The following is a 27386-nucleotide window of genomic DNA, read 5'->3' as shown; positions in this document are numbered from 1 at the left end:
CTGGAACACAAATCTAATCACAACCGTTCCCAGCTCAAAACCTGGCAGTACTCTAGTTCTGGTGCCTCAGACTAAAATCCAAGCCCCTTGCTTCCTGAGGCAGAGATTAGTGTATGTGAATTTTTAAAAATAACCATGCAGAAAAACAGATTCTTTGGGATGTGCAGTTCTGTGAATTTTTTTTTTTTTTTTTTTTTTTTTTTGAGGTGAAGTCTTGCTCTGTTGCCCAGGCTGGAGTGCAGTGGCACGATCTCGGCTCACTGCAACCTCTGCTTCCTTGGTTCATGCGATTCTCCTGCCTCAGTCTCCCAAGCAGCTGGGACTACAGGCCTATGTCACCACCCACGCCTGGCTAATTTTGTATTTTTAGTAGACACGAAGTTTCACTATGTTGGCCAGGCTGGTCTCGAACTCCTGACCTCAGGTGGTCCGCCCACCTCGGCCTCCCAAAGTGCTGGGATTACAGGCGTGAGCCACCACGCCTGGCCTTCTGTGAATTTTAACACATGTATAGATTCTTGTGGCCACCGCCATCTATCAGTCCCCGAAACACCCTCACGTTATCCTTTCATAGTCCAACTCTCCCTCATCCCTACCCCTATCTTTTTAGGAATGTGATCTTTTGAAAAACAAAAACACCCAAACCCCTTACGGTGTTTTTAATGCCCTTGTCTACCTCTCCTCCCTTTCCTCCAACAACTGCCCTCCCAGACGCCACAATGCAACTCGCCGGAACTATGCTCAGTTCTTGGGGCGCTCCAGGCCGTACTCCACTTAGCCAAGCTCTCAACCCGCTTCCGGGGGTGGGTTTCCACTGTGCGCCGCAGTACCTAGCGCTTCCCCCACTACAGCCCTTTCACGCTGTGATAATTGCCAGGTTATCTGCCTCTCCCATTACAGTTCCTTCCTCGCAGGGACCGCGTTTAAACCACGGCTGTATCCCTAGAGCGCAGGACGGGCCAAGCCCCGCCCGCCCCGAGGCACCACCGCGCACTCAGCAGCACGGGGTCAAAGCGTTCCCCGCCCGAGCCCAGCGCAGACCTTCGCAGGCGGAACGAGCATGCGCACTAGCAAGGGGCGGGGCGCACGCGGTCCCCCGCCCCCTGCACGCAGCCCCAGGAGGGGGCGGGCCTTGGCCGCTCGCTCGCTCCTTCCCCACACCGCTGCGCTTGCGCGCTGGGGACAACCGTTGCGGGGTGTCCCAGGGTCTGAGGCAGAACGGTCCTCCGCTGACACCTTCCCTTTCGGTCCTGAGGTTTCCGGCCTGGTGGCCCCAGGACGTTCCGGTCGCATGGCAGAGTGCTGCGGACGACGCCTATGAAGTCTTTAGTCCTTCTAGTTGCGCTGTTGCTATGGTCTTCGTCCGTGCCGGCTTATCCGAGTGAGTGACCGGCCTGAGGAGGCAGCGGACCGGGGACACCCTGGGGGAACCTCCCGAGCTCCGCGACCTCGAAGCCTGGCCCTTCTCCCTGGTCCCACATGCCTCCCTCCCCCACTGTCCAGGGTCCTGGCCTCGACGCCGAGGAGTGTCCCTCTCCTCTCCTGGTCAGGGGTCGCAGCAACTCAGGCGGCGGGGCCCAGATAAGACGGGAGGCGCCTGCGGGCCGTGGGCGCGGGTGGAATCCCCTCACCTGCCTCTGCCTCTCTGCCCACCCGGTCCTTCCCAGCCATTGGGCGTGTGCAGGGGTCGGGTGGCTGCTGCCAGCCGGCCACGTCGCCAGGTGGCTGGCCAGCCAGGAATGATTTTTACATTTTCAAATGTAAATATGAAATGTACTCCATGACGTGTGGAAAAGCATGACGTACACATTTCATTTTTCGTGAATAAAGTTTTATTGGAACACAACCACGTTCATTCCTTTATGTATTGCCCATGGCTGCTTTCCCACGTTAGAAGGGCGGAGTTAAGTGGTTGCCACACAGTCTGGCCTGCAAAGCGTGAAGTTTTTACTATCTGGCCCTGTGCAGAAAAAGGTTGACCCGTACGGTAAAACATGTAGATTGTGGGTCGCGCTCTGGGACACTCACCTGAGGATGCGCTCCCAGAGAGCATGCTCGCGCACACGGCATTCAAAGCCTTAGTTAAGCAGGATTATAACTTAAGACTTGCCAAGGAGCAATTTTTGTCCCTCCCTGAAAGCTGAAAACCAATAAGGTCAAATTCAGGGGTGCTAAGACTTTACTATATTAACAATATCATGTGGACACTTTGAGGCACTTAGTATTTAAGTCAGGTACGTGAGGCTTGCCTATTTAGTCTAACTGTAGTTCATTGTGGCATTTAGTATGTTGCAGTTTGGTTTCACTTAATAAACACAATTTAACAGGTGTGAAAAAAGCACTATCGTGCATGCTGATTATGCAAATCTATATTTCAGAATTGCTAAATGATCCTAGTTAAAAATCAGATTTAAAAACTGAAAATACAACACAATCTAAATTATGAATAGTGGTGGGAAAAGTTCTAGATGAAGTGTCCTAGGTAACTAAAGTTAGCTCTTTAAATACTAGCACTTATGATTTATAGCTGTTTTTAATAAAAAGTTTTCTAACATTTTTCTTCCTTGACATAAAGGACCAGAACATAATGAAGATGCTACTGTCTTTTGGTGTCTGATGATCATTATTACTAACACCAGTTATTGTATTTTGGTAGTTGTAGATCAGTAAGTCACAAGTGACTGACATGTATGGAGACTTGAAATGACTTTAACACTGTCACACAGTACACTCTGGGACGGTTGGGTAGGAGTCCCTGGACACCCACTTAACTCAGTGCAGTCTCTTACCTAACACTATAAATTCCCCCTCTCCTCCTTCCCCCTTCCGCCTTTCCTCTTCCCCTCCCCCTCCCCCTTCCCTCCCCCCCCCCCCTTTTTTTTTCCTGAGACAGGGTCTCACTCTCTGGCCCAGACTCTCTGGCCCAGACTAAAGTACAGTGGCCGGATCTCGGCTCATCGCAACCTCTGCCTCCCAGGCTCAAGGGATTCTCTCGCCTCAGCCTCCTGAGTAGCTGGGATTACAGGCGCAGGCCACTACCGCCTGGCTAATTTTTGTATTTCTAGTAGGGACGGGGTTTCACCGTGTTGTCCAGGCTGTTCTCGAGCTCCTGACCTCAAATGATCCATCCGCCTCGGCCTCCCAAAGTGCTGGGATTACAGGCTTGAGCCACTGTGCCTGGCCAGCCTGTTCTCTTTCTTTGTACCCTGTTTGCTAATCTTTCTTGGGAAGAAAGAAAAGCGTTGTAGGAAATGAAAAGACACTTCCCAGAAAAAGGAGTAATTTTGTGTTGAATATATAGATGTTATAAGACATAAGGAAACTATGTACAGGTTGTAATAATAGAAGATGTCTTGGAATATGTAATTACCTCTCTTCTACAGAAGTGGATTAAGGAATACATAGAGCAGGCAGTGGTACATGGCTGCTTTCTCTGTATGTCTCTCTACTTTTTCTCTAATTTTAATTTTGTTTTTAAAGTAAGTATACCAAAATAAATATATCATTGAGCTTGATGTAAACCAGCTATGCATTCTTTTATATGGCCACTATTCAAACAATTGTTGGCGAGATGCAAAAGATAAGGCACATAGGTTTTTATAATGAAAAGTAGAGCTTTGACACATTTTTTTCTAAACTACTAGACGGTTTTGAGGTTATATTACACAAACATCACAGGTGGATTAAGTAACTGCATTTATTAAGTAACTGTATTAAGTAACTGCATTTATTGAAAACCTCAGTACTTCTTGTATCTGCCTATACCTTTCTAACAGGCCCAATCCAAGTTTAGCTAGTATTTATTTAATCTAAATTCAGTTAGACATAAATGCAGCTTGGGTATAGAGAAGTGGGCACTCCTTTACATACACACACACACATCCTGATGGTGCTGGATAAACAGCGTTTTACTGTATAAAATTTTAATACATTCAGTTTCCCGTACCTGATTTTTCCATAGTTTTAAATACCTTCCCATTTTTAAATTTTTAAATGGGAAAGTATTTAATGTATTCCCTCTTTAATGTATTTACACTGTGCAACTTACTTTACTTCTTAATGAGAATTCTTTTTACTTTAAAAAAAAATGCACAGGCGGGGCGTGGTGGCTTACTCCTGTAATCCCAGCACTTTGGGAGGCTGAGGCAGGCAGATCACCTGAGCCCAGAAATTCAAGACCAGCCTGGGCAACATGGCAAAACCCTGTCTTTACAAAAAATAAAAAAAATAGCCAGATGTGGTGGGGCACGCCTGTAGTCCCAGCTATTCAGGAGGCTGAGGTGGGAGGATCACCTGACCCCAGGAGGTAGAGGTTGCAGTGAGCTGAGATGGCACCACTGTATTCCAGCCTGGCTGACAGAGCGAGACCTTGTCTCAAAAAAAAAAAAAAAAGCACAGTAACTTTCAAAGTAATGTTAACATAATAGTTATATATTTAAATAATAACTACTATTAAAATTATATAATTTGCCTTTTATAATTTTAAGTCATCAAATATTCATGGATTGGGAGTGTAAACTAATTAAAATTAAAGTGTATTAATATTAATATATTAACATTTAAATTATTCAAAATTTGCATAATATTTATAAATAAAATTAAAATATTAATTTTGGGGTATCTCCCAAATAAATTATTTCCTTTAGATCATCTCTTGGTATAGACTAGGAAAAACAGGGTTAGTCTAGGATTACAAAAGCTCTTATTTCTAGATTGTTATTATAAGAAGGCTCAATATGTCAGTCTTTGGCTTCTGTCATTGTCTTTAGGAAGGATTTTGTCTTAATGAATCACACAAGGTAAGAGAATCAACCAGCAGCAATTGTTTGAATCTATCACGAAATAAATTAAAAGGAAAAGAATATTTCTTTTATTTCAAATACATTGTAAAGGTAAAGTTCACTGGGATCTGGTGCTGCAAGTTCACTTAGTGTCCAAGGCTATATAGCATTTAGAAGGGTTTCTCAAACCTGTCAAACTGTCATGACACACTTTGTTAATGTTTGAGATAATGAGGAGCATGTCATGTAATAGGCAAGTGTCAAGAGAGTAGTCTGTGGGGGAGTAGCAGGAAGTTTCATTAGCCTGTCCACTGATGTTTTATGGGGAAAAAAGTCTTGTCTTTCTGTTCTTTTGATCCTATTATCCCTTAAATGGATATACTTTAATCTCTTGATAATATATGTGAAATTAAACTAAAGCAACAATTTTTTCATATCCAAATAAAATACTAGTTATTTGAAAAGAAAATATTTTCTTTTTTTTTTTTTGAGACGGAGTCTCGCTCTGTCGCCTAGGCTGGAGTGCAGTGGCGCGATCTTGGTTCACTGCAAGCTCCGCCTCCCGGGTTCACGCCATTCTCCTGCGTCAGCCTCCCAAGTAGCCGGGACTACAGGCGCATGCCACAACGCCCGGCTAATTTTTTTTTGGTATTTTTGGTAGAGACGGGGTTTCACCGTGTTAGCCAGGATGGTCTCGATCAGCTGACCTCGTGATCCGCCTGCTTCGGCCTCCCAAAGTGCTGGGATTACAGGCATGAGCCACCGCGCCCGGCCTTTTTTTCTTTTAAAAACACACTATTTAGCCTAAGCATAGTTTTTTCTGAGGCTCAAATATTCATACCGCGACCATTTGGAGACACTGTAAGCTGTCTTCTCTTGTTCTTTTGATAGGATCCCGTATATTTTTAAAGACTTCTTGTTTTCTGATGTTAACTGATTGTTCCAAGCCCCCTTTGTGTCTTTCCCACTCTGTGTCTTTCTCACTCTGAATGGAATTAACTGTCTTTCCAAGGGAATGGAGAACGTGGTATGAGAGACCAAAGCGCTTGCGATACATTCTAGACTGCTGCAGTGGGGAAATATTGTTATTTTTGTCATTTTAGTGAACAGAACTAGAAGAGAGAGATTTAAAGTCATGAGTTTATTTTGGTTCCAATTATAACATTACTCATAGAATGCATCTTGATTTTTAACTCTTTATCCACACTAGAATTGTAACATCATTTAATGAGGCTATTTTGGTTGTCTATTGTGGAGTAAAAGACTGCTCCCCAAATTTATCATTTTTCATGATTCTTTGGGTTCACTAGACTCAGCTGGGCAGCTCCGCTTCATATGGTATAGCTGAGATCACTCACGCAGCTGCATTCAGCTGGAAATTCAAATGGATAGGAACATCCAAGATGGCGTCTCATCCTCCAGGGTCTTTACATGACTTCTCATCTTTCAGTACTCTAGCCCAAGTTTCTTTACACCATGGCAGCTTGCTTCCGAGAAGGAGATTTATAAACCCCAACATGGATGCTCTTACTAAGCCTATACTGTATCAAACTTGCTAATGTCCTGTAGGCCAAGACAAGTCACATCTGGCAAGCCCATATCCAGTGTGAGAAGACACTACCCGAGAACATGAATACCAGAAAGTGCAAAGTTACATTTCTTTAACTGGAACACTTGATTAATATGAACATAATTACTTGTTTATTTACCTGTCAGCAAAAATTAAGATTGGCATAATAATAAATTATAGGAAAATTGCTGGATAAGATTTAATATTTCCTTTTATGATCATTCCTTGAGTAGACCTCAGTAATTAAGCACAATTATTAGTACTTTGACTTGGAAATACAGTACTTCAGCTCAGTTCGTTTTAAAATTTTAACCTTCATAAAAGTTCATTTTAATTTGAAGGTGTTGGATGTTTTAACTGGTAGTTCTTGCATGATGACAGCTTTCAGTTATTAATTCTTACTTTAGTACTTAACTGCTATAGAATAAGGGAAGTTTATTCTTTATGAGTCCACTTCATGGCATGTATAGAAAATACAAGCAATTTGTTCTCCAAATTACGGACATTCAGCCAGAGTGTGTGGACTATCTGTAAGTGATGGATGCTTGGGTATATGTTTAAGTTTTATATACATGAGTTCTTTTTGAATAAAGTTATTCTGTTTTCACTATATCATTGTAATAAAAATCCTAGTTATATTCAAATCTTTAACAAAATGAGCATCCACAATTCTTGGTTAAATTTTGGGTGCAATCAGCAGTTGACATATCAAGGTTACTGGCCAAAAGTAAAGTAGAAATGTATGTGTATCTACACAATGGAATATTATTTGGCCATAAAAATGAAGTACTGATACAAGCTACAACATAGATGATCTTGAAGACATTATGCTAAGCATAAGAAGCCACTCACAAAAGGACACATATCGTATGATTCCATTTATATGAAATGTCTAGCATAGGAAATGCGTAGGTACAGAAAGTAGATTAGTGGTTGTCCAGGGGCTGGAAGATAGGGGATATGGGAAATGGGTTTTATTGTGGGGTGACAAAACTGCTTTAAACTTAGACTGTGGTGGTGATTGCACTACTCTGTGAACATACTGAAAATGATTGAATTACATACTTTAAGATAAATAAAAGGTAAATTATGGAGGTATTTTAATATTAAGATTGTGATTTACTTACGTTAAAATTATGTCAATGAGGTGTTACTTTCGAGATTGATAAAATTCAATGAAAGGTAATTAGTAGGACTTAAGTTTATGTGATCTAAACTTATATTAGGCTATTTAGTAAGGGGCAGTTACAAGAAGTATGGGGGCTTTCTGAGAACTGGAGCTATTTCACCATGATATTTATGATGTTATTTTATATAAACTTCACACTCAGAAATTTAGAAAGACGTAGTAAGCTGTGTCTTTTATTATAAAAAACTGCCTACTTTGCCTAAAATAAAAGAACATTCTTATTACTCATTTAAAATTTTCTCTTTAGTAATTGTTAGACAATTAGCCAGAAACTGCTCCCCACACAATAGTTTTTAGACTAGCAGATTTATTTTTAAACATAACATGACGTCTAGTTTTCTTCCTCTGTATTCTTCTGTAGAAATGTTTTACCTGTGATTATTTTCTTAAGATAAATTACTAGAGGTGCAATTAATTTACATACCTTCCAGCATTCTGTTCATTCATTCAGTTATTCATTTAACAAATACTTTTTGACTGTCTAGTATGGTTCTAGGCACTGGGTAAAACAGAGTGTATAATGAACAAATTAGATGTGTCACAGCTCTCAAAGAGCTTACTAAGTGTAACAGTTAACAAACATTAAACAAACAAACACAGTTGGAACTGTCTAAATTCTATAAAGAAAAGATCAGTATGCTAGAGAGAGACTAAAGAAGGATCTAGGAATTAAAAGGGGAGTGAGGATGGAACTTATTTTTTTTTTCTTTATTTCTTCTAGACAAACAAAAAAAACAGGATCCATGTGCAGAACGTGCAGTTTGTTACATAGGTATACGTGTGCATGGTGGTTTGCTGCTTCTACTGGCCCATCCTCAAAGTTCCCTCCCCTCACCCCCACCCACCAACAGGCCGTGGTGTGTGTTCTCCAGGGGCTGGGGGATAGGGGATATGGGAAATGGGTTTTATTGTTCCCTCTGTGTAGGATGGAACTTATTTTACTAAGGAAGTAACATATACACATGCCAATCCTAGGTTTTATCATTTAAAAATATTTGCCTACTTGACTGGCAAAACAAAAATTGTTTTTAATTTGCATATCTTTTATGAAAAATGAGTTTTAGCAAGTTTTCATACAAATTGGCTTTTATGTTATTCTCTTCCTCCTTTAATTGGTCATTCTATGAAAAGGAAATATATTTCACATGTATTATTTATTGAATGAAGTTTTAAATTTTTATTTATTTATCTGTTATTTTATTTTATTTTTTTGAAACAGAGTTTCATTCTTGTCCCCCAGGCTGGAGTGCAATGGTGCAACCTTGGCTTACTGCAACCTCCACCTCCTGGGTTCAAGCGATTCTCCTGTCTCAGCCTCTAGAGCAGCTGGGACTACAGGTGTGTGTCACCATGCCCAATTAATTTTTGTATTTTTAGTAGAGATAGAGTTTCACCATGTTGGCCAGGCTGGTCTTGAACTCCTGACCTCAGGTGACCGACCCGCTCCCATCTCCCAAAGTGCTGAGATTACAGGCGTGGGCCACCAAGCCCAGCCTGAAGTTTTATATTTCATTGCTCATTTTAAATTATGATTTTATTATTTTCCTCATCATAAACTCAAAAGTAATTAACTTGCCTTTTATTTCTGTGTGAACTGGATTTATTTTTTTGTAAGTCATTGACTGTCAGTTACTCATACTTTGTAGTAAGAAAACACTGTGGATTATTTTCAGTATTACTAGATACATCTTAATATGCAAAAGGGATGCGTTTTGGTCCATTTGATGATAGAACAAAATTTGGTCATATTTAAGTTAATTTAATTTTAATATTTACATGTAGTTTAAAATATTTTGGTCCAGTTGACAGCACAATTTCAGATATTGTATTTATTTATTTGATTTTATTTAATGTTCACATGTATTTTAAAACAGAGTAGTATCCCTGCAGAATAATTTTATCACAACACTAATACAGCTTTGCCAGCATCCTTGTATCATTTCTTTATGACAACATTGTGTAGTTGTTACAAGCACCTGCTTTGAAGTAAGGTAGCCTGTGTTCAAATCCCATCCTTATAAGTTGAATATAATCTTAAGCAAATTGCTTATCCTTTCTAAGTATCTTCCTTTTCTTCTTTGACAGAGTACTTCTCACATTCAAAGTTCTGGGTATAGTGCCTGGCACATGATCATTCAATCAGTGGAAGCTATTAGGATCTTTTTTTTTTTTTTTTTTTTTTTGATACGGAGTCTCCCTCTGTCGCCCAGGCCGGAGTGCAGTGGTGCGATTTCGGCTCACTGCAAGCTCCGCCTCCTGGATTCACGCCATTCTCCTGCCTCAGCCTCCCGTGTAGCTGGGACTACAGGCGCCCGCCACTGTACCCGGTTAATTTTTTGTATTTTTAGTAGAGACGGGGTTTCACTGTGTTAGCCAGGATGGTCTCGATCTCCTGACCTCATGATTGACCCGTCTCGGTCTCCCAAAGTGCTGGGATTACAGGCGTGAGCCACCGCGCCCGGCCTGCTATTTGGATTTTTTAAATCATTATCTTCCATTTCTCCTTTGGATTTCCTACTGCTTTTGTTCCTACAGTTATTTAGTACCATTTTGTTTACCTTCTTATCATGTCTGTTGTGTGACAGTTCTTCCTGTACTATTTCAAGAAGAGAAGTGCAGGCAACCTCAGGCTCACCTTCAGGCCCCATGTCTGAGATTCCAGCAAAATCCCAAGCCTGCTTAGCAGTTAGCCATCCTGCTTATAAGAGGCACTGGAGAGCAGCATCATGGTTTCCCAAGCTGGAGATTCTTACCTGAGCCAGAGCCATGTTCTAGGACATTGCCATGTTTGCCTGAATCACTTACTAGTAAAACTAGATGGGATATTATAAAGTATGCCAGTGTAGACTATGAATCTCCAAGTATAATAACACAACTTCTAGCAGGATTGTCTGTTCTTTGTAAGCATTTGAATTTTGTTCAGCTTTCTAGCACCTCCTGAAGGATGGAGAAAAACAGGTTTTCACAGTGGCCACAGCCATCTGTAGGGACAGTTGAGGCTCCACTATCTTACTACCTTGACTGCAAACATTTTTATAAAGATCAAATTGATTTGCAAGAGCAGACCTGATTAGTAGAACTGACAAGGTCAACATGAAATAGGGAGATGTTTTAGGGGACAAAAGCAGGAGGTAGAAGGTGTATGGAGAGAGGATGGATTTAACAGTAGAAAAGTATGGAGCCAAGCGTACATGAAGAACAGAGGAAAATCGAGGTAGGAGGTAGGGCACTCTGTTGCTAGGCAGCCAAGAACAGGCTTTTGGGTGTTGCCTGAGTAACAATAGAAGGGGATAATAAATATTTCAGTTTGTTAAGGAATCAGCTAGTATTATCTCCTTTTCCTGTCCTTTGGCACTCTAACTCACCTAATATCCACCTGGGTATCTTATTTACTACTTTGAGAAGAGGCAAGCTAAATGGTTTGAAAAGCAAGTGTTTAGCAGACTATAATCTAATGGCAATGTCTTTTTAAAAGTGTTGAAACCTTTGTTGGTTGTACATTTTAGATTTGCTTATTATAGTTTCTTACAATTAAAATATTTTTCAGATTTTAAAAAACATTTTATTATGGAAACATTTAAATATGTACACAAGTACAAAGAATTACATAATCTCCACATACTTGTAATAGCTTCAGTTATTACCATTATTAGCACTTCAATAGTTTTTGGGGAACAGGTGGTTTTTGGTTACATGGGTAAGTTCTTTAGTGGTGATTTCTAGCTTTAGTTATTATTAATTCATGATCAATCATATTTCATTGATAGCTCTGCCCACATTCCTTTTCCTCTCACTTCCCTGGACACCCTCCCCAATTTCTTGGGCTTGGATTATGTAGAAGCAAATTCTAGACATCATATAATTTTATCGGCATATACTAAAGCACTAAAATATAAGGACTTTACAAAACACAAAACAATGTAATTTTTTACTTACAAAAATAATTCCTTAATATTATCAAATATCTGGTTAGTGTTTTCTGATTGTCTTTCTCTTTTTCCAGTTTGATAGAATTGGAATTCAAGTAAGATTTATACATGTAACTTATTGATATACCTGTTAATTCTCTTTTAATCTATAGTTCTTCCTCCATCTCTGTTTTTTCCCTTGCAATTTAATTGTTGAGGAAACTGGGTCACACATCCTTTAGTTTCTCACAGTCTAGGTTTTGCTGATTACATCCCCATGGTGTAGTTTAATATCTCCCTTATTGTCCTATATATTTTCTGTATATTGTTAGTTATATCTAGGGAGACCTACTGGATTCAGATTTGACTTTTTTTTTTTTTGCAAGACTATTTCATAGGTGGTGTTGTGTTCTTCCATCAGAAAACACATAATGTCTGATTTTGTACCTTTTTAGATATACATAGTCATAGAAAATTATTGCAAAATTATCATATTTTAATTATAAATGACTTTTTAAATTATTAGCTGGAATCATTTATAAATTGAAACCTTTCTTCCTTTTGAGCTACTTTTCCATATTCATTTGGGTCCATTTCTATATTTTCTGTTCTGCTCCATTCATCTGTTCATGGCCAGTGCTATACTATTTTTCATAATAGAGGCTTTATAGTATATTTAAATATTTGATTTTAATATCTGATAGGGATAGGCTTTGTTTTCCTGGCTGTTCTTATTTGTTTTTCCAAATAAACTTTATAATTCATTTTTCTAACTCCAGAAAAAATTAATGACATTTTTAGAAACATATTAAATGTATAAATTAAAAGAGAGGATATGACATCTAAGCATCTTTATGATGTTGAATCTTCTCATCTGAGAGCATGGTATAGCTTTCTATTTGTTGATATTTATGTTTTTCAAAAGATTTTATTATATTCCTGTATTAGTTTGCTGTAGCTCCTATAACAAATTACCACAAACTTGATGGTTTAAAACAGCAAAAATTTATTCTCACAGTTCTAGAGGCCAGAAGTCTGGAATCCATTTCCCTGAGCCAAAACCAAGGCATAGTCTGGGCCATGCTCCCTCTGGAAGCTCAATGAAAAAATATGCTCCTTGCTTCTTCTAGTTTCTGGTGGCTGCCTACCTTCCTTGACTTGTGGCCACATCAGTCTAATCTCTGCCTCTTCCTCCACATTACCTCTTCCTCTTCTGGGTGTGTGTCAGATCTCTCTGTGTCTCTCTCTTATGAGAACATTTGTGATTGGATTTAGAGTCCACCCAGGTAATCTAGAATAATTGCCCCATGTCAAGAAACTTAATTTAACCACATCTGCAAAGACTCTTCTTTCTTAAGGTAATATTTACAGGTTCTAGGGTGATATCTTTGAATATTCATTATTTAGCCTACTATAACTCTTCATATTGATTTTGGCATGTTTTTGATATTTTATGATTATGTATGTATATATAAAATTCCAGGCTGGAGTGTAATGGAAAGATCATGGCTCACTGCAGCCTCAACCTCCCTAGGCTCAAGCAATCCTTTCACCTCAGCCTTCTCACTAGCTGGGACTACAGGCATGTGCCACCATGCCCAGCTAATTCTTGTACTTTTATAGAGTTGGAGTTTTACCATGTTTCCCAGGCTGGTCTCGAACCCCTGGGCTCAAGCCATCCACCTGCCTCGGCCTCTCAAAGTGCTGGGATTACAGGTGTGAATGAATTCACACAGCCAATATTTTGTTTCATTTTTCTGTTATGTAAACAACATCTTATTTCTCATATCTTCTAAGCAGTTTATATTTATATATTTATTTTGGTATATTGATTTTTATGACTTGCTATTTATGAAATTCTCTTACTAATTGTAGTAGCTTTTCAATGGATTCTTTTGTGTCGTCTGTATTTATAATCCTATCATCTGTATATAAACATAGTTTTACCTCTTTCTTTCCAATTCTCATGTCTCCAATTATTTTCGCTTGTCTAATTGCATTGACTAGTATCGCCAACATGATGTTAAATATTAATAGAAATGAAGATATTAGGTATTCTTATCTTGTTCCTGTCTTTAGCGGAAAAGCTTTTGCTGTTTCCCACTAAATAAGATGCAAAGTATATTTTAATGTTCCTTTTACGGAACATGTTTTTCTATATAATGTTAAGGGAAATTTATATTTAAAATGAGAAATGTAAGCAGTTACCTTTATAAAGAATAATATCTTATGAGTGCTGTGTAGCTTTGAAAGTGTTTTAAAATATCTAATTTATTTGGTTCTGTGAGATAAAAAGGCAAGTGTAGTATCTTAGCTTTATAGTTAAGTGAATATCCAGATAAGTTAAATAATGACCTAAGGTAATGCTGCTATAAATTGGTAGAGCCAGGACCAGGATCAAATATTTTATTTTCACTGCACAAGGCATATTCATTTTACCCAATATTTTCCTTCATGAAGACTCTGATTTGGGACAATGCATTTTATAAATATGAGTTTACATAAATAAGTTATTTTCCTTTTAAAAATGTGATTTGTATACAATTTTTGTTTGCCATTAAAAAATAAAGGAGAAAAAATACTTGAAACTTAAAAAAATAAATGTGACTTATAATGGTTTACTATATTAAATGATTGGGGTGTGTGTGTGTGTGTGTGTGTGTGTGTGTGTGTGTGTTTAGGGAGTAAAACATTATAGTTAAAGTCTAAAATCTCCTCTACTGACCACATTGAGTCCCACTACCTCTCCTCAGATGCAACTGCCCATATAAGTTTAGTATATTATCATTCCAGTCCATTAAAAAAATCTGCAGTTCACAGACAAAATATATGATGCTATGTGAGTGATTTTAAAAAAGTATCATAAGGATAGCATCAAACTCTACTCTATGGTCTATACTTTCTTTTTCACTTATCATCATCATATGGATCTTAGGAGTATACAAGGCTTTTCTAAGCATTACATAAAGTGAGAATTTATTTTTAGAATCAAGACTTCTGGACGTGTGGTATCTTTCCACTAACCACATTGGCTCACTAAACTGTTCTCATTAAGAATTTTTTAAAATTTAGAAATATGGCTTCAATTTTGATTAAATGTCTATCTGGTCTTTCTAAGTTGTAACAGAATAAAGAAGAGAGGAGAAACATGTAAATACAAGGCAGTTTTTGAGTATTTTGTACTTACCAAAAAGCTAAATAAAAGTGCCTCCTGAACAGAAAGTTTATTACTTTATTTAACCTGCAGGGGGATGGTTCAGGTAGGAGTAATGCATTAGTGTTTGGTAAAAAGTGATTTACTTCCCTGAATTAAATCAATTTGTATACTTGAAAATGGCAAACCTTAAAATTGCACATAGTGAAAAATCACAGCACTTAAAATTAAAATACCCTGATTCAGGAGTAGTTGAACAGAATTCCAGAATATCTTAATATCTTACTATCTTTTCTGTTCTCCACGCTGGAAATGAGAGGCTTTACTGCTCAGATGCTGCAAAATAGGAGTATAAATAGAACTACCTTTTTTGGCTTATCAAAATATTTTATTTTAAGAGACCCCCCAAAAAAAGACCCTCCAAAAAAAGATGCCCCAACAATACTCTTGGGTTTTTTTTTTTTTTTGGTCTTTTCTGTATTTTTTTTTTTAATCAACTAAAAACAATTTGATGCTTAAAATAAAACTACTCCATGATTCAGGAGTAGTTGAACAGAATTCCAGCATATCTTAATACCTTATTTTCTTTTCTGTTCTCCACGTTGGAAATGAGAGGCTTTACTGCTCAGATGTTGCGAAATAGGAGTATAAATAGAACTACCTTTTTTTTTTTGCTTATTAAAATATTTTATTTTAGGAGACCCCTCAAAAAAAGACCCTCCACATTAGATAGACGCCCCAACAATACCCTTGGGCTTTTTTTGTCTTTTCTGTATTTTTTCCTTTTTAAGCCAACTAAAACAATTTGATACTTAAAATAAAAGACAGGAAATATTTCCTGAGTAGACTTTAGTTAAGAATATATATATATTTTTGATCCGGGGGCGGGTAAGGAGAAGTAAGGTGCCACCAGCGGTTCATGAAGTAGAACTACCATTTTGTTGTTAAGAGTGAAATGTTGATGATTTAGACCAGGAATTGACAAACTTTTTCTGTAAAGGGTCATACAGTATTTCCAGCTTTGCAGGTTATGTGGTCTCTTACAATTACTCTAGTGTTGCAGGCAAAAGCACCTGTAGATAATACGTAAACAAATGGGCAAGACTCACTGGGTGCCAATAAAACGTTACTTAATAAAGCAGTTGAGTGGATATGAGTCACAGACTATAGTTAGATCTTTGAATGAAAATCTTTGATGAAAATATTGCATTTTCATCATACAGATACACTAGATGTAAATAACCTCACGAGCATAGAAAATAGTAAAATAATTAGAAAGTGATGAGTTTGGAATATTTATTACCTTTGCTTTTAATATAATTTATTTGATTGTAATGTAGATAAGTTAATTTTTAAATAATGTCTGTGTTTAACATCTGGCTCACAAAATTCATAAAAATTTAACAATGGGCTCTAGTGAACCAGTATAAGCCTACTCCAGCACACCACTGTGTTAGAGGACATAATCAAGAATTTTGGTTTAATAAGTTGCCTGTTGAATCATAAGTTATATGAGAAAATAAAAGCAAAAATCATAAGTTATATGGGAGAATAAAAGCAAAAATGTAGAGAGAATGGTGTTAATATGCAACTTTTGCACTAATCTTGCTCACCTGTTTTAATAAGAACCTGAAGAAATAATTTTGTTTATTTAAGTGAAAGTTGACTCTGTGTCAAAGGTGCTTTGCATATTGGTTCTTTATTTCAATTTTTAAGTGATAGCATATGAAATAAATTTTGGTCAGTAGATTTTGTCAATGTGTTATATATAATAATAAATGTTACTTATTATTTGTTTGATTTCTTTTCTCTTAAGGCATAACTGTGTCACCTGATGAAGAACAAAACTTGAATCATTATATACAAGTTTTAGAGAACCTAGTACTAAGTGTTCCCCCTAAGGAGCCAGGTCGTGAGAAAAAATCTAACTCTCCAAAACATGTTTATTCTATAGCATCGAAGGGATCAAAATTTAAGGAGCTAATTACACATGGAGACACATCAACTGAGAATGATGTTTTAACCAATCCTATCAGTGAAGAAACTACAACTTTCCCTACAGGAGACTTCACACCGGAAATAGGAATGAAAAAACACATGGAAAGTACCCCATTCTGGTCGATCAAACCAAACAATGTTTCCATTGTTTTACATGCAGAGGAACCTTATATTGAAAAGGAAGAGCCAGAGCCAGAGCCAGAGCCAACTGCAAGACAAACTGAGGCACCAAGAACGTTGCCAGTTGTTACTGAATCATCTACAAGTCCATATGTCACCTCATACAAGTCACCTGTCACTACTTCAGATAGGAGCACTGGCATTGAGATCTCTACAGAATCAGAAGATGTTCCTCAGCTCTCAGGTGAAACTGCAATAGAAAAATCCAAAGAACTAACGTTTGGAAAGCACCCAGAGAGTTGGAATAATGATGACATTTTGAAAAAAATTTTAGATATTAATTCACAAGTGCAACAGGCACTTCTTAGTGACACCAGCAACCCAGCATATAGAGAAGATATTGAAGCCTCCAAAGAGCACCTAAAACGAAGCCTTGCTCTAGCAGCAGCAGCAGAACATAAATTAGAAACAATGTATAAGTCCCAGTTATTGTCACCAGGACAAACAAGTAATAAAATTGATGATATTGAAACTGTTATTAACATGCTGTGTAATTCTAGATCTAAACTCTATGAATATTTAGATATTAAATATGTTCCACCAGAGATGAGAGAAGAAGCTGCTACAGTATTCAATACATTAAAAAATATGTGTAGATCAAGGAGAGTCACAGCCTTACTAAAAGTTTATTAAACAATAATATAAAAATTTTAACCTACTTGATATTCCATGACAAAGTTGATAAGCAAACTGCATTTTTTCACAGGAGAAATAAGCATATTCGTAATTTCAAAAGTTGTATAAAAATATTTTCTATTGTAGTTCAATTGTGCCAACATCTTTATGTGACATGTGTTATGAACAATTTTCATATGAGCTAAAAACCTAATTTAAAATAAAATTTTGGTTCAGGAGTTTGTAGTTTTTTCTCATTAATTTTAAATGTTGTGAAGATCTTTACAATGTTTAAGCTTTGATTTTGCTTGAATATATTAGTTAAATTCATACATTTTATGAGTTAAGAGACTATGTGTGCTCTCTATAGCTAGTTTTAAATAAAATAATTGTATATACATAAAGTGTAAAATTTTGGGGCATATGCTCTTTATTATTTCAGATAATCTGAGTTTTCTGTCTTTTTTAATTTTTTTTTTTTTTTTTTGAGACAGAGTCTCACTGTCATGCAGGCTTGAGTGCAGTGGTGCAATCTCAGCTCACTGCAACCTCTGCCTCCCGGGTTCGAGTGATTCTGCTGCCTCAGTCTCCTGAGTAGCTGGGATTGCAGGCGCCCATGACCACGCCTGGCTAATTTTTTATATTTTTAGTAGAGACGGGGTTTCACCATGTTGGCCAGGCTGGTCTCAAAACTCCTGACCTCAGGTGATCCACCCGCCTCAGGCTCCCAAAGTGCTGGGATTACAGGCATGAGCCAGTGCGCCTAGGGAGTTTTCTGTCTTAATAGCCTAACTTGGGGCTTGTATCTGCACTTTTATTTGGATATAGGTGTGCCTCCTTTGAAATGTAGATAATATTTTAAGATACATCTCTATTCTTCTGTCATTAAGTACTTTTGGAGTATCACTGAGGGATGGTAACCTGGATATGTAATGAAGTCATTCTCATTTCCTCTCTTTGTGTACATACACATTGAAGATTTTCAAATCTTTTGTCAGAGAGTATGACTGACACCATTAAGGTTAACTGTATAATATTATAATAATGGCTCAGGTAATTCTGTTTATGATTGGACCAGTATTATATTCAAATACATTTATTTATTTTTTCATCAATACATTAATTTATAGTTTGATAAAGATTTATTGACCTTTTACTATGTGCAGGACACAATAGATGCTAGGCTTTGGGGATACAAAAATAAGACCTACTTTCTTTTCTCTTTGAGATTATATTATAGCAGGAAAGACAGACGCTAAACAAATAATTTCAAAAATTTTTAAAATCTCAGTTGTGTCAAGTTGTTGTGAAGGTGTGAGGTATTTGACCTCACTTAGACCAAGAATAATGGGAAAGCTACCCTGAAAAAGTCGCAATTAAGGTGTAGTCTGAAAGATTAGGGTGTGTGTAAGGACAAAGTGAACATTTTAGGCAGAGGGAACAGCAGGTATGAATGCTTTGAGTTAAAAATAAGGATGAGAAGTTCAGGAAGTACCTGGAGCATCGAAAGGCAGGAAAAAGCATCACAAGATATATCTGGTGACATATACACCAAGTTGGAATGGATCCTGCAGCACCTTCGGTGCGTTATTGAATGTTTTAGCCTTTACCCTATGATCAATGAGAAGCCATTAGTGGATTTTAAGCAAAAAGGACTGGTATGATCAAATTTCTGTTAAAACAACAACAACAACAAAACCTACTCGTTACAGTTTTGGAAGTGGGCAAAAGTAGAAGCGCACTGTGCACAGGGCAAATGTTGCTTGGAGTAGGTGAAAAGAATTGGCAATTAAAAGGGAGAATCAGGCCGGGCGCAGTGGCTCACGCCTGTAATCCCAGCACTTCGGGAGGCCACGGTGGGCAGATCACCTGAGGTCAGGAATTCAAGACCAGCCTGGCCAACATGGTAAAACCCCGTCTCTACTAAAAATACAAAAATTACCTGGGTGTGGTGGTGGGCGCCTGTAATCCCAGCTACTCCGGAGGCTGAGGCAGGAGAATTACTTGAACCTGGGAGGTGGAGGCCACAGTGAGCTGAATTGCAGTGAGGCGAGATTGCACCACTGAACTCTAGCCTGGGCAACAGAGCAAGACTCCACCTTGGGAAAAAAAAAAAAAAGAGAGAGAGAGGGAGAATCAACAAGATTTGGTGATTGAATGGATATGGGGACTGTGCTAATAGCAGGGACCAAAAATAATTCCCATAATTAGCTGTGTTGTAAAAAGGATTATATAGGCTTTTTAAAATAAAAATACTCTTTTACTGTTATTTATAAAATAATTTTACTTTGGAAAATTTCAAAAATTTGCAAAAGTAAAGAATAATATAATCCATGTACATGTCAACCTTAAAAAAAAAAGAAAACCTCATAGAGACAATCTCTCTAAAACAAAAGATTTTAATTGGGAATAAAAAAGGGTTGCAATTTAGGGTACACAAGCCATGAGAATCATAAGCACACGCATGAGGAAAATCAGGACAAAGAGGAGTTTTTAAAGACAGAAGTCCACACAAACTGCTTTGAAACAAAGCTCACTGCAGGATATAGCCCTTGGTAGACACCTGTCCTGGTCAGATCATCTTATCTGAAATGCTGAAGGCCAAGGAAATTCCTGAGAATAAGCTCTGATTACAGGGTACAAGCAAGATGTACAGGTATTTCAAGAATGTAAGCAGGAGGATTTTTTCTTTATTACCTCCCCAGCTCCCATTTTTGATTAGGGCTTTGACATAAGTGACTCCAGTTTGTTATTGTTCACTTCCACATACCCATCACCTAGTCTCAACAATCATCTAAAAACTAATCTTCTTTCATCTATATCCCTACCCCTTTCCCCTCTTCCTATTTTATGTTGAATTAAATCACAGATACTTTTATCATTTCATCAGTAAAAATATAACAATGTGAAGTTCTATAAGTTTTTTTTTTTTTTAAACACAACCACAATATCACACATAAAAGTTTAATGATTTCTGGCTAGGCGCAGTGGCTCACTCCAGTATTCTCAGCACTTTGGGAGGCCAAGGCAGGAGGACCACTTGTGGTCAGGAGTTCAAGACCAGCCTGGCCAACATGGTGAAATCCTGTCTCTGCTAAAAATACAAAACGTAGCTGGGTGTGGTGGTGCATGCCTGTCATCCCAGCCACTCAGGAGGCTGAGGCAGGAGAATCACTTGGACCCAGGAGACAGGTTACAGTGAGCTGAGACTGTGTCACTGTGCTCCACAAAAAAAAAAAAAAAAAAAAGTTTAATGATTTTTAACATCATCAAATATCTAGTCAATGTTCAAATTTCCAATTGTGAAATAATTTTTAAAATTTAGAGTTTATATGAATCAAGATCAAATAAAGTTCACACATTAAAATTGGTTGATTTGACTAATAAGTCTCTTTAATATAAAGTTTTCCGTTCTACCTCTTTTTTTCCCCTTTAGGTTTATTTACTGAAGAAATTGGTCATTTGTCCTATAGTTTCCCACAATATTGAGTTTGCTAATTGCATCCCCATAGTGCCATTTAGCATGTTCTCCTATCCTCTGTCTTTTCTATAAATTGGTAGTTGAATCTAGAGAGGCTTCCTCAGACTGAGGTTTTTGTTTCTCTTTCTTCTTCTTTTTTTTGGCAAGATGGTATTTTATTCTTCTGTATTGTTGGATCTCTTTTTGTATTTTTAGCAGACTTTGATGGTCATTGCCTAGATAGATTAATTGATTGGGTGGTACAAAGTAGAGACATCATTCCTTCCATTATTATCTGGAATGTGTCTATAAAGAGAAACTTTCATCTATTATTTGATTCCCCAGTGGTCTGGCATGTATTGGAAATACATCAAATGCTTGAATCCCTTTGCTTAATAATTTCCAGAATAATTAGTTCATAGAATCTCCAATGATGACCTATTTTTTTTACATTAGTAGCCTTTATTTTTTTAAACAATTTTAGTTTTACAGAGAAATTGATCAGAAAGTACAGAGTTCCCACATCCCTCTCTCTCTTCTCTGACACATCTTGTATTAGTGTGGTACATTTGTTATAATTAATGAACCTACATTGACACATCATCATCACCTAAACTCCATAGTTTATACTAAGATTCGCTCTTGGTGTTTTACATTTTATGAATTTGGACAAATGTACATGTGTCCACCGTTATAGTATCGCACAGAGTAGTTTCACTGCCCTAAAACCCTCTGTGCTTCATCTATTCATGCCTCCCTCTCCCCTAACTTCTGGTTGGCAACCACTGCTTTTTTGTTTTCATTTCCACAATTTTGCCTTTTCCAGAATGTATATATAAGTTGAGTAAATTATTTGAAATGCCTATGACCAGAGGTGTTTTGGATTTTGGGTTTTTTCAGATTTTGGTATTTGCATATACATAATGAGATATCTTAGGGATAGGATCCGAGTCTAAACATGAAATTCATTTATGTTTCATATATACTTTATGCACATGGCCTGAAGGTAATTTTCTACACTATTTTTAATAATTTTGAGCATGAAATAAGGTTTGTGTACATGACCCATCAGAAAGCAAAGGTGTCAATATCTCAGCCAGCCATGTGGACAGTCTGTGGTTATTTAGCATCACTATCATTTCTGACTCTGAATTTATTTGCCACTGATAAACGATTATTTTCTTACAGTTTTGCACACATAAGTACTTGACAGTAAAAACATGACATACTATTAATACAGTGAAAAAATAATGTGTCAGGTGTGGAATTTTTCACTTGAGATGTCATGTCAGCATTCAAAAACTTTCAGATTTTGGAACATTTTGGATTTTTTTTTTCTTTTTGCTTTTTGTTTTGAGACAGAGTCTCACTCTGTTGCCCAGGCTGGAGTGCAATGGCGTGATCTTGCTCACTGCAACCTCCGCCTCCTGGGTTCAAGCAATTCTCCTGCCTCAGCTTCCCTAGTAGCTGGGACTACAGGCGTGTGCCCCCATACCTGGCCAAAATTTTTTTTTGTGTATTTTTTTAAGTAGAGTCAGGATTTTACCATGTTGACCAGGCTGGTATCAAACTCCTGATCTCAAGTGATCCGCCTGCCTCGGCGTCCCAAAGTGCTGGGATTACAGGCCTGAGCCACAGTGCCCAGCCCATTTTCGATTTTGGATTTTCAGATTAGGGATGCTCATTCTGTAGTTGGAATCAATGCAGTCTGTAGCCTTTTCGGACTGGATTCTTTCATTTAGTAATACACATGTACGTTTCCTCCATGTCTTTTAATGACTTGATAGTTTATTTCTTTTTGGTGCTGAATAATATTCTATTGTCTAGATGTACCACAATTTATTTATTCATTCACCTACTGAAGGACATCTTGGTTGCTTCTAAGTTTTGACAATTATGAATAAAAGCTGATGTAAACGTTCATGTGCAGGTTTTTGTGTGGACAGAAGTTTTCAACTCCTTTGGGTTGAAATACCAATACCAAGGAGCATGATTGCTGAATCACAAGTAACATGGTTTGGATATGTGTCCCCTCTAAATCTCATGTTGAAATGTGATTCCCAATGTTGGAGATGGGGCTTGGTGGGAGGTGACTGGATCACGGGGGCAGATCTCTTGTGAATGGTTTAGCACGATCCCTTTGGTGATAAGTGAGTTCTTGCTCAGTTAGTTCACGTGAGATCTGGCTGTTTAAAAGTCTGGGACCTCCCCTCCTTGCTCTCTTGCTCCCACTCTTGCCATGTGATATGCTGGCTCTCTGTCACTTTGTGCCATGATAAGAAGCTCCCTCAGGCCATCACCAGAAGTAGATGTTTGCACCACACTTCCTGTACAGCCCGTGGAACAAGGGGCCAATTAAACCTCTTTTCTTTATAAATTACCCAGCCTCAGGTACTTCTTTAGAGCAATGCAAGAATGGACTAATACAACATGGTAAGAGTATGCTTAGCTGTGCAGGAAATTGCCTTCCAAAGCGGCTGTAATATTTTTGCATTCCCACCCAATGAATGAGAGTTTCTGTTACTTCACATACTGACCAGCATTTAGTGTTGTTAGTATTCTGCATTTTGGCCTTTCTAGTAGGTGTGTAGTGATATCTTATTGTTATGCTCTGTTGCTTTTTAGCCTTATTTTGCGATATAAATTCACATGTTTTATAGTTGTAAAAAATAATGCAGAGAGATCTAGCTAAATGTACCCTCTCCCTATTTCACCCAAATGTAGTATTTACATTAGAGTACAATATAACAGCCAAAATATAGATATTGGCACAAGATACAGAACATTTCCATCATCACAAAAATCTCTCATGTTGCTGTTTTATAGCCACACCACTTCCCCCTTCCTTGTCTAACCGCTCATAATCACTATTCTGTTCTCCATTTCCATAATTTTGTCATTTCAAGAATGTTGCATGAATGGCATCATACAGTACATAATCTTTTGGGACTGATTTTTTTCACTTATCTTAATTCTCTGGAGATTTATCAAGATTTTTGCATGTACCAACTCATTCCTTGTTATTGCTGAGTGGTACTCCACAGTTTAACCATTTACTTGTTTAAGAATTTCTGGATTGTTTCCATGTCTTGGCTATTAGAAAAGAAAAGCTGCTGACAGAATGGGAGAAGATATTTGCAAATTATGTATCTGATACAGATTATATATAATCTGACATTCATTTACAGGTGTTTGTGTGAACATAAGTTTTCATTTCTCTGGGATAAATGCCCAGGAGTGCAATTATTGTGTTGTGTGGCAGTTGCATATTCAGTCTTATAAGAAACTGCCCACTCTTTTCCAGAGTGGCTGTACCATTTAACATAACCACCAGCAATGTGTGAGTTTCTGTGAAACCTCACCAGTATTTCGTGTTAGCACCATCATTTAACATTTATTTATTTTAAAGTGTATAATTTAATGGTTTTTAGTATATTCACAAGTTTTTAGTATAGTCACAAAGTTGTATGACCATTAAATCTAATTCCAGAACGTTTCATCACCCACCAAACAAACTCTACCCATTAGCAATTACTCCCCATTCCTCTGTCTTACAGCCTCTGGCAACCACTGGTGATACTGTTCTGTCTCTATGGATTTGCCTATTCTGGACATTTCATGCAATGTAATGCAATCATACAATATAATGTAATGCAATCATACAATATAATGTAATGCAATCATACGATATGTATTCTTTTGTGACTGGCTTCTTTCACTTAGCATAATATTTCAAAGTTCATCCGTATTGTAGCATATGTCTATTTTTTATGCAGCTATGTCTATTTTTATGACTAATATTTCACTGTATAGATATTCATTTTGTAAATGAATTCATCAGTTGATGGGCACTTGAGTTGTTCCCACTTTTTGGCTATTAGGAATAATGCAGCTGTGAACATTTACAAACACATTTTTGTGTGGACACATGTTTTATATTTGCTTGGATGTGTATCAAGATGTGGAAATTCTGGGTCGTGTGTAACTTTTTGGGAGACTACCCAACTGTTTTCCAAAGGGACTGAATCACTTTACATTCCTGCCAGCAATGTACAATGGTTTCAATTTTTCCACACCCTCCCCGACATTTGTCATCTTCTGTCTTTTTTATTATTGTGGATGTGAAATGGTATCTTGTATTTCTCTAATAACAAGTGATGTTGAGCATCTTTTTAAGTGCCTGTTGGCCATTTCTATCTCTTCTTCGGAAGAACATTTACTTATATCCTTCGCCTATTTTTAGTTGAGTTATCTTTTTATTATTGAGTTGTAAGAATTCTGGATACTGGTTCTGTGTCAGATATATAATTTGTAAATATTTTCTCCCATTCTGTCAGTTGTCTTTTCGCTTTCTTAATGGTATTGGTTGTGGAACAAAGTTGTTAATTTTGAGGTACTATAATTTATCAACATTTCCTTTTGCTACATGTGCTTTGGTGTCATATCCAAGAAAAAATTTCCAAATTCAAGGTCTGTAATTCAATGTGACTAGCGTCACCTTGTAAGAAGAGGAAAATGTCATGTGAAGAGAGAGACATGCAGACATCACACCATGTGATAACAGAGGGAGAGATTGGAGTGATGCAGCCCCACACCAAGGAATGCCAAGAATCAACAGCTACCAGAAGAAGTAAGAATGAGGAAAGGAAGGATTCCACACAGTCTTAAGGGAGAATGGCCCTGCTGATACCTTGATTTTGGAATTCTAGCCCCCAGAACTGTAAGAGGATAATTTCTGTTGATTAAAGCCATCTGGTTTGTGCTACTTTGTTATGGCAACCCTAGGAAACTAATACTGTCATGATGCTCCTTTTTATATGTTGCTTAATTCTGTGTGCTGAAATTTATTATGGATTCTTGCATGTATTAATGAGGGATATTGGCCTATAGTTTTCTTTTTGTTTTTGTACTGTCCTTCTCTGGTTTTGGTATCAGGATAATATTAGCTTTGTCAAATGAATTGAGGAGTATTCTTCTCTCCTCTATTTTATGGAAGAGATTTTGTAAATTGGTGTTAATTCTTCTTTCAACATTTGGTAGAATCATTGCCAGTGAACCATCTGGGCCTGGAGGTTTCTGTTTTGAGAGTTTTACCTTTATAAATTCAATTTCCTTAATAGTTTTAGGGCTATTCAAATTATTTTATGTTAGGTGAGATGTAACTGTTCACGTTTTTGAGGAATTGGTCTATTACATCCCACTTCTCAAATTTATGTTTTTAAAAGTTGTTCATAATATTCCTTTTTATCTTTTTGATGTTTACAGTCTTTAGTGATATAACTTGTTTCATTCCTGGTACTAATTTGTATCTTTCTTCTTTTTACCATTTTCAGTCATGCTAGAGGCTTGTGGATTTTATTGATCTTTTCAAAGAACAAACCAATAACAATTTGTCTCCTTAATTTTTCTTCATTGTTTTCTGTGTTAAATTTTATGGATTTCTGCTCTTTATCATTTCATTCCTTCTGCTTGCTTTAGGGATTTTGCTCTTTTTCTCTAGGTTCTTGGTGTTAGATTTTTTTCTCTTTTCTAATGTATGAATTTAACACTATACATTTTCTTATGAGCATTGTTTTTGCCATGGCCTATAACTTTTGATATGCTGTATTCTCTCTTCCTTCAATTTAATGTATTTTTCATTCTATTTCATGATGTTGAACTTTTTGTGTGCCTATTGGCCACGTGTACATTTTCCTCTTTGAGACTTCCTCTTTGGCCCACGGATTATTTTAAAGTATGTTATATAGTTTCTAAGTGTTGGGGGAGTTTACTGTAATCCTTTCATCACTGATTTCTAGTTTGATTCTATTGCAGTCAGAGAAAAAACTATATATGATTTAATTCTTTTAAAATTGTTAAGGTTTGTTTATGATCCAGGATATGGTATGTGTATATATATACACCATATATTCTGTTGGTTGGAAGACTTTATAAATGTTAATTAGATCCTATTGTCTGTTGTTGATTTATTCCGTAACCTTTCTGATTTTCTATCAGTTATGGAAAGAGAAGTGTTAAGGTCTCCAACTATAATTGTGGATTTGTGAATTTTCTCCTTTCAGTTCTATCAGTTTTTGCTTCACATACTTTGCAGGTCCATTGTTTATTGCATATACATTTAGGATTGTTATGTCTTTCCGATGGACTGAACATTTAATCCTTGTATAATACGGATTTATGCCTCTGATAATTTTCTTTGTTATGAATTCTACCTTATTTGATAGTAATATAGCCATTCTTGCTTTCCTTTGATTAGCGTTTACTTGATATATTGTTTTTTATCCTTTTACTTTCAACCTGCCTATATCATTATGTTTGAAGTGAGTCTCTTGTAGAAAGTGTAACCTGGGTCATGTTTCATAATTCACTCTGTAATCTCTGTCTTTTAATTAGACCACTTAACTTTAGTATAATTACTGGCATATCAGGGCTCATGTATGCTATTTTTTTGTTGTTGTTTCATGTTTGTTCTCTCTGATTTTTATTTCTCTGTTTTCTCTTTCCTGCCCACCAGAGGATTACTTGAATATT

The 27386-nt window shown here is 37.2% G+C and overlaps 1 protein-coding gene across 2 annotated transcripts; it reads left to right on the top strand.

Moving 5' to 3' along the window:
• The first annotated feature begins 1119 nt into the window (after positions 1–1119).
• On the top strand, positions 1120–17634 carry LOC105487909 (sperm equatorial segment protein 1). Of its 2 annotated transcripts, none has more exons than XM_011751585.3 (2): positions 1120–1381; positions 16557–17634. In XM_011751585.3, the coding sequence occupies exons 1-2, from the start codon at positions 1318–1320 to the stop codon at positions 17411–17413; spliced, it is 921 nt and encodes a 306-aa protein (XP_011749887.2). In that variant the 5' UTR covers positions 1120–1317; the 3' UTR covers positions 17414–17634. The 2 variants fall into 2 exon arrangements, with proteins under 2 accessions (XP_011749887.2, XP_011749879.2); XM_011751577.3 differs by having other exon boundaries at positions 1124–1381; positions 16419–17634.
• Positions 17635–27386: the final 9752 nt, after the last annotated feature.

The sequence above is a fragment of the Macaca nemestrina genome, chromosome 7, assembly GCF_043159975.1.
Source record: "Macaca nemestrina isolate mMacNem1 chromosome 7, mMacNem.hap1, whole genome shotgun sequence".
Lineage (NCBI taxonomy): Eukaryota > Metazoa > Chordata > Mammalia > Primates > Cercopithecidae > Macaca > Macaca nemestrina.
This window is presented reverse-complemented; position numbering and strand designations above follow the sequence as displayed.